The sequence below is a fragment of the Electrophorus electricus genome, chromosome 11 (genome assembly GCF_013358815.1).
Source record: "Electrophorus electricus isolate fEleEle1 chromosome 11, fEleEle1.pri, whole genome shotgun sequence".
NCBI classification, from domain to species: Eukaryota; Metazoa; Chordata; class Actinopteri; order Gymnotiformes; family Gymnotidae; genus Electrophorus; species Electrophorus electricus.
Genome location: NC_049545.1, coordinates 2,081,098 through 2,092,500, shown reverse-complemented (window position 1 = coordinate 2,092,500; position 11,403 = coordinate 2,081,098). Strand labels below are relative to the sequence as shown.

The 11,403-nt window shown below is 39.7% G+C and overlaps 1 protein-coding gene across 2 annotated transcripts in view; it reads left to right on the top strand.

Annotated features, from left to right (window-relative positions):
• Positions 1–9,396, top strand: part of ssrp1b (structure specific recognition protein 1b) — a 10,798-nt gene extending 1,402 nt beyond the window's left edge. Inside the window, exons 4-19 of one of the 2 annotated variants that reach the window (XM_027000469.2) lie at positions 1–103; positions 272–465; positions 863–963; positions 1,118–1,247; positions 3,744–3,847; positions 4,117–4,245; positions 4,416–4,637; positions 5,189–5,261; positions 5,426–5,431; positions 6,040–6,172; positions 6,267–6,312; positions 6,627–6,747; positions 6,890–7,057; positions 7,238–7,335; positions 8,118–8,286; positions 8,680–9,396. The exon at positions 1–103 is cut by the window's left edge and continues 3 nt beyond it. In XM_027000469.2, the coding sequence (XP_026856270.1) occupies positions 1–103; positions 272–465; positions 863–963; positions 1,118–1,247; positions 3,744–3,847; positions 4,117–4,245; positions 4,416–4,637; positions 5,189–5,261; positions 5,426–5,431; positions 6,040–6,172; positions 6,267–6,312; positions 6,627–6,747; positions 6,890–7,057; positions 7,238–7,335; positions 8,118–8,286; positions 8,680–8,745 (1,863 nt within the window). In that variant the 3' untranslated portion in view covers positions 8,746–9,396. The remainder of the gene's footprint in view (positions 104–271; positions 466–862; positions 964–1,117; positions 1,248–3,743; positions 3,848–4,116; positions 4,246–4,415; positions 4,638–5,188; positions 5,262–5,425; positions 5,432–6,039; positions 6,173–6,266; positions 6,313–6,626; positions 6,748–6,889; positions 7,058–7,237; positions 7,336–8,117; positions 8,287–8,679) is intronic. The other variant, XM_027000470.2, reaches the window with a different exon arrangement.
• Positions 9,397–11,403: the final 2,007 nt, after the last annotated feature.

The following is an 11,403-nucleotide window of genomic DNA, read 5'->3' as shown; positions in this document are numbered from 1 at the left end:
TTTGAAAAAATCTCAGAGTATTTTAAAGCTAATTACAAAGTAGAGCTGATTGAGAAAGATATGTGTGTGAAGGGCTGGAACTGGGGCACTGCTAAATTCAATGGTCAGTGAAAGTTTGTTTTGTGACCTCTTTTGATTATGCTGAAAGCCCTTTGAGTAACTTTTGTTCATTAATGATTTTGTTTTGCTATTAAAGATCATCATGTTATGAAACATCAGGTACCCTTGAAAGGACAAACACTGCTAACATAGCTGTGTGTGTGATTTCTAGGCCCACTGCTTTCATTTGAAGTAAGTGACAGCCCAGTGTTTGAGATCCCACTCTCCAGCGTATCTCAGTGTGCAACTGGGAAAAATGAGGTGACGCTTGAGTTTCATCAGAACGATGACACAGAAGTATCACTCATGGAAGTGCGCTTTTATGTTCCACCCACCACAGGAGATGATGGAGCAGACTCTGTGGAGGTAAGAGTGTGTGTGCATGCTGAAATGGTTTTAATATTGTCCTGCAATACTACTACTGCTTAGAATTTTTTTGATTTGTGCAAAATTTTATGATTTTAGTTTTCCTCCTTTCACCAGTAGGTGGTATACTTTTCCACAAAAAGGAGCCAGTGAAATGAAAGAGTCTAAAGGGAGTATAAGGGGGTGCATTTATAATGATAGCTTTATTGTAGCTGGTAAGGCAGGCAAGGTCCTCTCTGTCTGGGCCTGTTTTCCTGAGAATTATGGCACAGCTAGCGTCACTTTACCTCCCTTTACTAGTCAGGAGTATAATAGTCTTGGGTAATTAAGAAGAAATTTGCACTATAATACTGTTATGATATTAGGCACCTAAATGTTTGGTGTGGTGTTGTTTCAGGCATTTGCCCAGAATGTGCTTTCTAAGGCAGATGTAATCCAGGCTACAGGGGATGCTGTGTGCATCTTTAGAGAGCTGCAGTGTCTAACACCCAGGGGCAGGTACTCTCTCACACACACAAACACACACACACACACACACAAATGTCAAATGTTCCACTTCAACAAATTAAGCAATAGAAATAACAATGAATAATAATAAGGAAGAATCAGCTAATTGACTCGGGTATCTCCTGCTGTGACTCTCCTATGGTAGGTATGATATCCGGATTTACCCCACCTTTCTGCATCTACATGGTAAGACGTTTGATTATAAGATCCCTTATACCACAGTACTGCGGCTCTTCCTGTTGCCCCATAAAGACCAGAGACAGATGTTCTTTGTAGTAAGTGGATGTTCAGTTTTTTTATTTAAATATTTTTTAACCTTTTATATTGATGCCATTTTGAGACTTTTCAGTAAAGATGAATAAAAGAAATAGGACGTTTCTGTTGCTTTTAATTAATATTTTATGACTATTGTGTCAAGATCTATTTTACGTAGTTGTTTATGGTAGTATTTAAAGCTGCATTATGTAAGATGTGTTTGCCAAAATTGAAAGAAGTTGCATTACTGAGTCAGGAAAAAACATCTGCTAAAATATAGTTTTACTCTGCTGCTGCAAGACACCCTGTAAAGCATGTAATATTCATTCAAAAGTCAGCTGTCAGGTCTGATTTCTGGACTACATCAGGTGCCTTTAGTATAACATCACACACAGGCTCAATAGGCTGGTTACTTGAGTACTGTTAGTGGGAACATGGGTCACAGTGATAATTCATATAGTGATGAAAGTAAGTGAATGGATGGAGAGATATCGCTGAATGGACAAGATATCGCTGAATGGGCAGACTGTTTTGCTATATTAGACTATATATATGGAGATGGCTGAACATGCCTTTTGTATAGCTAAACAGGTATGCTAAGTTATGTTGGTGGTTTGCTGGCTAGCTAGCCAAAATGGCCAACCAGATTATTGTTGTGGAATTTATTGTTACCCTTGTAATGTAATGCAATAGACCAATTCGTAGAGGTGGTGTCACTTGTGGAAGCATACATATTGTGGTAGAAAAATTTAGAAACAAGTAGAGCAGAACAGGCAAGATGTCTGAAGAAATTATCTTCATTTTTATGGAATACCATCATTGAAGACACCCTTTGAGGCAAGCTATTAAATGGACATACTGTTTTACTATGTTAGGTCTATATTAGCCTTACAGAATGAAATAATATTTAGAGCTATAGCTAGAAATAATATAGTTACAAATACCTAGATAATAGCAGCAGTAGCTGTAGTGAATTACATTGTTCTAATATACATTAAACAATATACATTAAACCCAGCTATGCAAGTGCAGTTCACCATAAGCATATAGTTTGATTTGTTTATTGATTTAGCCTTGTGTATCTGTGTTTTATGTCCTTGCTGCTGGCTAGGCAGGACATCTGTCCATAATACACAAAAAACATCTAACAAATCTAGGTATTAAATGTTCTGGACGTGACCGCAAAGTACAAAAGTGTAAACATGGGGATATATACCTTAAACTAACCCTAGTTTTTCTTTAGTATAGATGAAGGGTTTTTCCACAAGGTGTGCAAAGATATCTGGCTGCCAACTTTGGCCTATTAGTTTGAGCCTTGACCGACTGACCTGATATGAGTAGCCTACAGGTCAGTTGATACGATCAACATGGGATATTTGGGAGACTGATCGTGAGAGACTAGTTGGCAACCACTCATGTACAACAACGAGTCTTATCCTGGTTCTTCTCTTAAAACTATTAAAATAACTGGCCTCCAAATATATGACCTATATTCCTATATTCCTACATCTGACATTGTTATTCTAACAAGTTACTTTCTGCCACCAGTTAAACTCCACCAGCAAAAACGTTATCTCTGTGTACAAACACCAAAATGGTATGTGTACCCTTGTAATTGTGAAACGGTTTTAGCTGTACAGCTAACCTTAGCTGGCTAATTTGCTAATATTAGCCAGTTACTTTGCTAGTATATCATTTTCAGAGTTCATCATTTATTGTTTGACAAACCAGACTAGCTGTAATTGTCAAATAATTTCCAGTGCTTCTGTTTGTCATTGCCTAAACAATGCTATATGTAAAAAGCATTCTCATCACAAAATGCAGCTAATTTTTTTTTTCATTGTCAAGTTTATCCCCTGAGCCTGACTTAAAATAGCTGGAGAATGCATAGTTATTGAAGGCTATCTTGCTAAATTAACCTAACTGATGTTTCTTGGGATCTCATTGGGCTACTGGCTCATTTAAGGTTACATTACCTAACTTTAAAAAAAAAAAGTGTGGATAATTAATAGCAGACAGTGTCAAAGCAATGGATAGACAAAAAGGCTAGTTGCATATTGTTTTGGTGTAGCAGTACAACCCACTTTACAAAATGTTTTATGCTATTACATATCTCTGTATGTTTCATGCAATTATATATTTCCACCAGAGAGATCACCCAAACCTATATAGTGCATCTTTAACATTGTGAATGACATAATTTAGAGTAACTTCCACTGTAGAACTTATCCCAAAAATGACCGTAGGCTACAGATCAGAAGCCACTGTGCATGTACCTCAAAACCATTTTAAAATGTCCAAAGTCATTGCATTACAGAGTGTAACAACTGTGTACACTTACAGAGTGTAAATGTATACAGTGGTGTTTTTACCTTGTTTCTTTCTTTTTAAAAACAACTTTACTGCAAGTGGATAATTTTATGGAAAACTATAATTAAGTTTTAAAGTGATTTAGCTGAGGTGAGATTTTTTTAGCCTCTGTATTTTCATCATATTTTCCCTCATCTCTCCTATAGATCAGTTTGGATCCTCCCATTAAGCAGGGTCAAACCCGCTACCACTTCCTTATCCTGCTTTTCTCCAAGGAAGAGGACATTAACCTGACCCTAAACATGAGCGAGTGAGTGTGTGAGAATGGAAAGTGGGATGGAGAGCTTAACTGCCCAAGGCTGAAAGGGGATAGTCATAAGAGGAATATTGGGTTGCAGATGAATTCACAAAGGCACAAAATGGTCTCTGCGACAAAGAAAAAGAAGATGCATTGGCTGTAAATACTCAAATGAAAAAAGGTGCTATTTGAGATGTTTAGTGAAGATTTAATTGAGTTGTGTTTTGTTAGCAGTCTTAAGTACTCTTATGCTACCCTTTCTGTCCATTTTGCCCCTTCAGGGAGGAGGTGGAGAGGCGCTTTGAGGGAAAACTGAGTAAAAACATGTCTGGCTCTCTCTATGAGATGGTCAGCAGGGTTATGAAGGCACTGGTTAACAGGAAGATCACAGTACCCGGAAACTTCCAGGGGTAACTCTCTCTCTCATACACGCCTCACTCACACATTCAGTGTCCTACCTATCACACTACACAAATGAAAAAAAAGTACATCTGATCTGTAGTCGTTTTCATGCAGTGCTGTCACTTACCCACTCTCTGTTTGTTCTGTTCACTCTTTCTCACCCTTTCTTTCTCTGCAGTCACTCTGGTGCGCAGTGTATCACATGTTCATATAAAGCCAGTTCAGGGCTACTGTATCCATTGGAAAGAGGATTCATCTATGTTCATAAGCCTCCAGTGCACCTGCGCTTCGAGGAGATTTCCTGTGTAAACTTTGCCAGAGGCACCACAACCACACGCTCTTTTGACTTTGAAATTGAGACCAAGCAGGGCAATCAGTATACCTTCAGCAGTATAGAGAGGTAGGAGCTAAATTTCTCACAATCACATCTTTTCAAAGGGAAGTTTAAAAATGGAAGTGTAAAAATGAGGCCACAGGGACTCATACACACTCAATAATTGGTGTTTCCCATCATACTTGGATTTGGACTGAAGACGTCAGTCCTGCTATAACACCAAAATGAACATACATGATATTCCCCATGTTCTAGAAACTACTGTATTATTTATATTATACATAATTTTGTGCTTCGTTGTCAATATGACAAAGAGTCATTGACACAACGACCCTCTGGTAGACAGTGGCATGACATGACTGAAGTTCTTGGGTGCTAGAGAATCTCACTATTCTAGAATAGACATTTACTAATTTAACATCAGGAAGCATCAAAAATCTCTAACAGAAGAAAGCAGATAAGCAGATATCTTTAGAGTAGCTTGTAACAGGAAGACTGGTGATCTTCATGCACCTCAATTGATGCTATTACCATTGTAAAGGTCATATATGTATAACACAGCAAAGTCAGAGAAGGGGACTCCAGTCACCCTTTGACTGTGTCATTCCTTCCTACAGAGAAGAGTACGGCAAGCTGTTTGACTTTGTCAATGCGAAGAAACTGAGCATTAAGAACAGAGGCTTCAAAGAGGTACATAATCTAGATTCCAGTCTATCATTCACATGTTTTCATTTCATTATAATGCTCATGTTTTCAGACTGAGAACCCCAAAGATGTCTGGTTTTTGTTCAGTAGATAAACACTTATTCTCCTTTGTGTCTCTGTGCTGTGTGTACCTATGTGTGTTCGCATAGAAAAAGGTTGGTATAGACCTTGTGGTTTGGACTGGTTTGGGTGTTCTCTTAATTTGCATGCTTGCAGTGTGTTTACTTTTTGAGGATGAATGTAATGTCATTTGGCTCAGTCACATCCTGCGTTCTCTGATATCGGTTATTGAGTGGACTGGACCAAATGTGATGGCTTTCATCAAACACACTGGCACTTAACTTGCTGGGTCTGATATAAACAGCTGGGGGATACAATGGTTGTGTTCAGAGCTCACAAACTTCAGCGACCATTTAGATACAAGACAAGCTGTGCAGTCACACCAATGGTAGTTAATTAAGTGTGCTGTGACCACAACCACTGCTTGAGGGTTTGAAATGGGATGTGGAAGTACTCATTTTTTGTGTGTACTTGTGAGTGTGTGTGTGTGTGTGTGTGTGTGTGTTTAATAACAAGAATTACTTACTACAATCAGTACTATATTGGGAAAGGGCAATTGTAATCACTAATTTTGTGATGGATGAAGTCAGGCGAGTGTATGTATGTGTTGTGATGCATTAATAAACTTTTAGAATAAATGACTATAGCATGTTTTAGTGTTTGTGTTGTTGTGGTGTAATTCTAGTCATTTTCACAATGACAGGGTATGAAGACCAACGAGGACATGTACAGTGATTCAGATGATGACCAACATGATGCCTACCTAGAGCGCATGAAGCAGGAAGGAAAGATCCGTGAGGAGGCCAATGACAGCGACGACTCTGAGGCTGGCAGCGGTGAGTGGCGACTGAACCAGCCAATCAGAGAAGCTGTGTCGGTCAGGGTAAAGTTCTGTAAAGTTCTAAATGCTAAGTTGTTCCCCCTTCACAGATGAATCGTTTAACCCAGGAGAAGAAGACGATGATATTGCGGAAGAGTAAAGAACTCTGAATTAAATTTCTTCCCAGTTTGGATTATTGATTTCATTAATTATATTACAGTAACATGTAGTTATCTGGAAATTTCAGTTATGTTTCCATGGTGTGTGTGTGGTGTGTCTGTGTCTGTGTGTGTGTGTGTGTGTGTGTCTGTGTGTGTCTGTGTGTGTCTGTGTGTGTGTGTGTGTGTGTGTCTGTGTGTGTGTCTGTGTGTGTCTGTGTGTGTCTATGTGTGTGTCTCTGTGTGTCTGTGTGTGTGTGTGTGTGTGGGTGTGTCTCTGTGTGTGTGTGTGTGTGTGTGTGTGTGTGTCAGGTATGACAGTAAGGCATCAGCCAGTGGGAGTAGTGGTGATGCAGACAGTGATGATGACAGGAAGAAGAAACCAGTCAAGAAAGCCAAAGTGGTGAAGGAAAGAAAGCCACGCAAGAAAGAGGTGTGTCTGCAAATCATTGGAACTCCTGCAGCTCATTTCTGATAGTCTGGCGTGTTCATGGCAGAAGTATCAGCTTGGTGTAAGGCTGAAGAAAGCGAAAGTTGGGCTTGCTTACATGTGTGTTACCTGTTTGTGTGTACAGAAAAAGATGAAGGACAGCAACGCCCCCAAGAGGCCAATGAGTGCATACATGCTTTGGCTAAACTCCAACAGAGAGCACATTAAATCAGAAAACCCAGGAATCTCTGTCACTGAGATTTCAAAGAAGGCTGGCGAGATGTGGAAGCAACTGAACAAAGACAAGAAAGAGGTTTTTGTCTCTTCTGAATATACACCTCATTTTCTGTTATAATCTTGATTTGTTTTCTCTATGCTTTTTCCATCACTTTTTGAAACCATGGAAATGTCATTTGTTTTAAAGTGACAACACACTTTGTCTCTTGCACTCTTTCTCCCTGCTTACCTCTCTCTCTTACTCCCTCCTTCGCAGGAGTGGGACGAGAAGGCGGAGGAGGCAAAGAGAGAGTACGAGCGAGCGATGAAGCAGTACAGGGAGAGTGGTGGAGGCTCATCATTCTCCTCGAAAAGGTACTGCACGACCTACTACGGCTTTGCCTTGCACTGTTGCTGCCTCTACAGCTCTACAGACTACAGCTCACCTCTGCTCAGAACTACACCAAACCTTTTGCCTTTGGTTTGGTGTTGGCTTCAGGCCCTGGCCAACGATCAGCTTTGACACAGTTGCAGTCATATCCAGGACCTCTCTAACAGCAAACCCTTTTCTGTTTTTGCATAACAGTGGCAAATGCTAGCAGAGCTCATATCAGTTTATATATCAGTCAATCAATATATCAGTCAATTAATCCGGCCACGTTAGCTTTCTGATCTGCTGCACCTCAGTGTGCTCATAGAAAGAATACAAGAATTCGCACCTACCAAGTGACTAGTAAAATACCAGATTGAATGTTAGAGTACATGCTGTGAAAGTAGGAAGAGTAGAGCATCGTATGGAATAGAATATCATATAGGGGAGAGTATCATATAGTGTATCATATAGAAGTAGATGTCTTGTTCCCTAATACAAATGTACTCTCAGAAACCCTAGTACCCACAAAGACAGTGGATCATTAGTCAGTTAGCTTCCACTGATACATTCACCAATCAGTTGATTCATGTACCCTGTACTTGTCTACAATAGACAAATGGAATAAATGTAAATCAACTGGAATTTTCTCAAATGAGCTAATCTTTGCAGAGCTTTTTACTGGGTGAGCTGTCAAAGAGCCCTATATGTATAATGGCTTACAATGACAGGTGGGTTGTTTTTCTTTTCATTCTTTCTGGGTACTTATTTAAATGTTTTTCTAAAGGGAAAGGAAGAAGGGGAGGAAGTGGGAGGAGAGGAAGCTGAAGGGCAGGTCTGCTGCAGTGAAGGAGAAAGAAGGGCCTACTGCCAATGAGAGCTTTAAGAGTCGAGAGTTCATATCCAGTGAGGAGAGCTCATCTGAATCTGACAGGGGCAAAACACGCAAGCGCAAGGTAGGAACACGCACGTTTTGCTTTCCTATAGCCTTGGGAACGCTGTATGTAGGAGCAGGGCAGGATTTAGGCTGATTTTTATATTTCTCCGAAATATTTAAACTAAATGTTGGGTTACTATGCAATTAAGAGGTTTTTCATATGTTCAGCCTTAAATAAAGATATTAGGCAAACTAATCTTTACAGTTGTAATTGTATATATGCTGCACATGTACAAGCGTTAATATCTACAGGACCGTCAGCAGCACTGCACCGTGATTGTGCTTTTAAGCGATTCTGCTAGCTGACCACAGCTCTGTCGTAATGATTTTGATTGAAAATGGATTACCACTGTGACCTAACAGTTGTAAACCTGTCCCTTTTGCCCCCTCCCAACCCCACCATGGCTCTCAGGGCTCAGATGATGAAGAGGAGATAACCAGCACTCCACCTAGTTCAGAAGAGTCTGGCTCAGACTGAGATACTCCATATAAACCGAACATGGAGCGACAGAGACAAAGAAACAAAATAATTAGTCATCCTTTATTATCATCCTTTGTTATCCCTGAATGATGTTCCTTCTTCCTGCAGTGTCTCTTTGTTCTGAAAAATATTACAACCTAAAATTTTAACATGTATTAACTAGTATTAGAAGCTGAAAGTTAATTAACTTTCATTCTGTAATTTCAAACATGTAACATATTTTATGTAAATACCTCTTGTAGTTTTAATAGATCATGTGTCCAAATTCAGTTATCCTGTTTGTGAAATCCCAAATTAGATTTTTTTTTTAATATTAATTCTTAAAAGGTTAAAAAATTTTTTTACTGACATCCACAGTGCACTTTCAGTTTGTCAGTGATGACTGTTCTAAAATATATAAATATTTGAATATTTAATCATTGTGAAAAATGAATTTTCTTTAATATAAATCATCAATTTCATGTTTTTGTCAAGCCAAGTTTAAAATCTTAAACAGGTATTAATTGATGTTTGGTATCATATCATTAAAAATGTCGCTAATAATGCGTGTAACCCGAGCCACGGTGTTCTTGTTTTTTGATAGTACACTAGACTGGGCTGCTGCCTCAAAGCATACATCCTGTTTGCTAATAAATCTATTTATCTAAATATTGCATTTGGTTTATGGCTTATTATGCTGTTCTCTGCAGTGACATTTTGGTGCTGATCCTCGATTAACCAGACACACCTACAGTAATGAAGCTGAAGTGTTTTATCAGTCTTTGGAATCCTTGTGTGGTTTCTACGAAGAAATGGATAGAGCATGCAATATAACAAAATGTTATTTGTTGTTGCAAGTGTGGTCTGTGAAAGGAGAAGGAAGCAAGTTGTGGACATGAATGGACAGATTTTAACATTGTTTATTGTGTGGTTTCAGAGTGGAGTAGGAAAAGCCACACTAGACTTGGTAGAGTCAGACAAAATAGGCTCTTTTAGTGCTCAAGTGAGAGTAACTTGAAACTAGACACACATGCAGACAGTAGAGCACATTAACTGCATCTGGTCATTTCTTCTTTTTTTGCTGGATTTTTGTTTGGTCTGATCAGCTTTTTAATTGGACATTTCCACATAGTAACCTTTTTTGGGGGGATTTTTTTCCCATAGGAAATTAATAGTGAAACGTTAAGAACCTTTATACACATAAACACACACTAAGAGGATTACACACTATTGGTTATCAGTTGGAACTTCATGGCAACCACAGCACCATTTAGCTACAACATAGCAACTACTTGAGGTATCATAGCAAGACCATAGCAACCACCAAGAACCCCTTAGTAACTGCATGGCAGTTGCCTGGGATAACATAGCAACCTCCAAGCAACCACCTAGTAAGACCATACCAACTACTTGGTAACAACTCCCTAGCAACCACCTGGGATTAGCAACCCTCTAACAAGATCATAGCAACCAACTGGTATAGCAGTTAGCAACCACATAGTAACAGCATAGCAACCACCTGAGATACCATATCAACTACTTGGGATACCAGAGCATGCAGTTAGAGTACCTCCAGTGTCATTTACATTTACAGTGTTTAGCAGATGCTGTTATCCAAAGCAATTTAAAATTCTGACTGAACACAACTTGTGCAATTAAGGGTTATGGGTCTTGCTCAGGGGCCCAACAGTGGCCAGACAACCAACTGACTACTAGTAAAGTACCATAACCACTTATCCATAGCAACCACCTAGCAACACTATAGCACCTGGAACACTATAGCAACCACCTAACAAGGTCATAGTAACCACTTGGTATACTATAACTACAGGCCGGTGTCACTTCTCTCTTTCCTCTCAAAAGCCCTTGAATGAGCAGTTTACAATCAATTGTCTCTTTTCTTCACCCAGAACCAGCTGCATGATCCCAATCAGTCTGGCTACAAACTGGTACATTCTACAGAAACAGCCCTCATAGCAGTGACAAAGAAGATTCATGCTGCTAAAGCTGCCAAACTGTCATCTGTTTTGATTCTTCTAGACCTTTCAGCAGCCTTTGACACAGTGAACCACAACATTCTTATCTCTATTTTCTCCAGGATTGGTGTGATTGGCTCTGCTTGGAGATGGTTTCAGTCCTATCTGGAGGAACAGTGCTATCAGGTAACATGGAGAGGATCCACATCCAAACCACGCAGACTCTCCACTGGTGTTCCACAGGGCTCAGTATTAGGCCCCCTTCTCTCCTCTTTGTATACTCGTTCTCTTGGTGATGTAATATCTTCTCATGGTTTCTCCTGCCACTGCAATGCCAATGACACTCAATTATTTCTTTCTTTTCCACTCTCTGACACACAGGTCTCGAGACGTATCTCAGCATGCTTGACTGACATTGCATCATGGATGACAACCCACCACTTGAAACTCAACCCCAGTAAAACCGAGTTTCTGTACATCCCAGGTACTTCCAACCCATGATTGGTCTTCAATCTTCCGAAGTTCACACGCTACTCCACTGCTGCGCTCCCTTCATTGGCTTCCAGTAGCTGAACACATCAGATTTAAAACCTTGATGCTTGCCTACAAAGCCAAAAATGGACCAGCCCCTTCATACATGAGGTCAATGGTCAAAGCCTGATCCGTACCTCGAGTACTTTGAACCTCAACTACGGCTCGG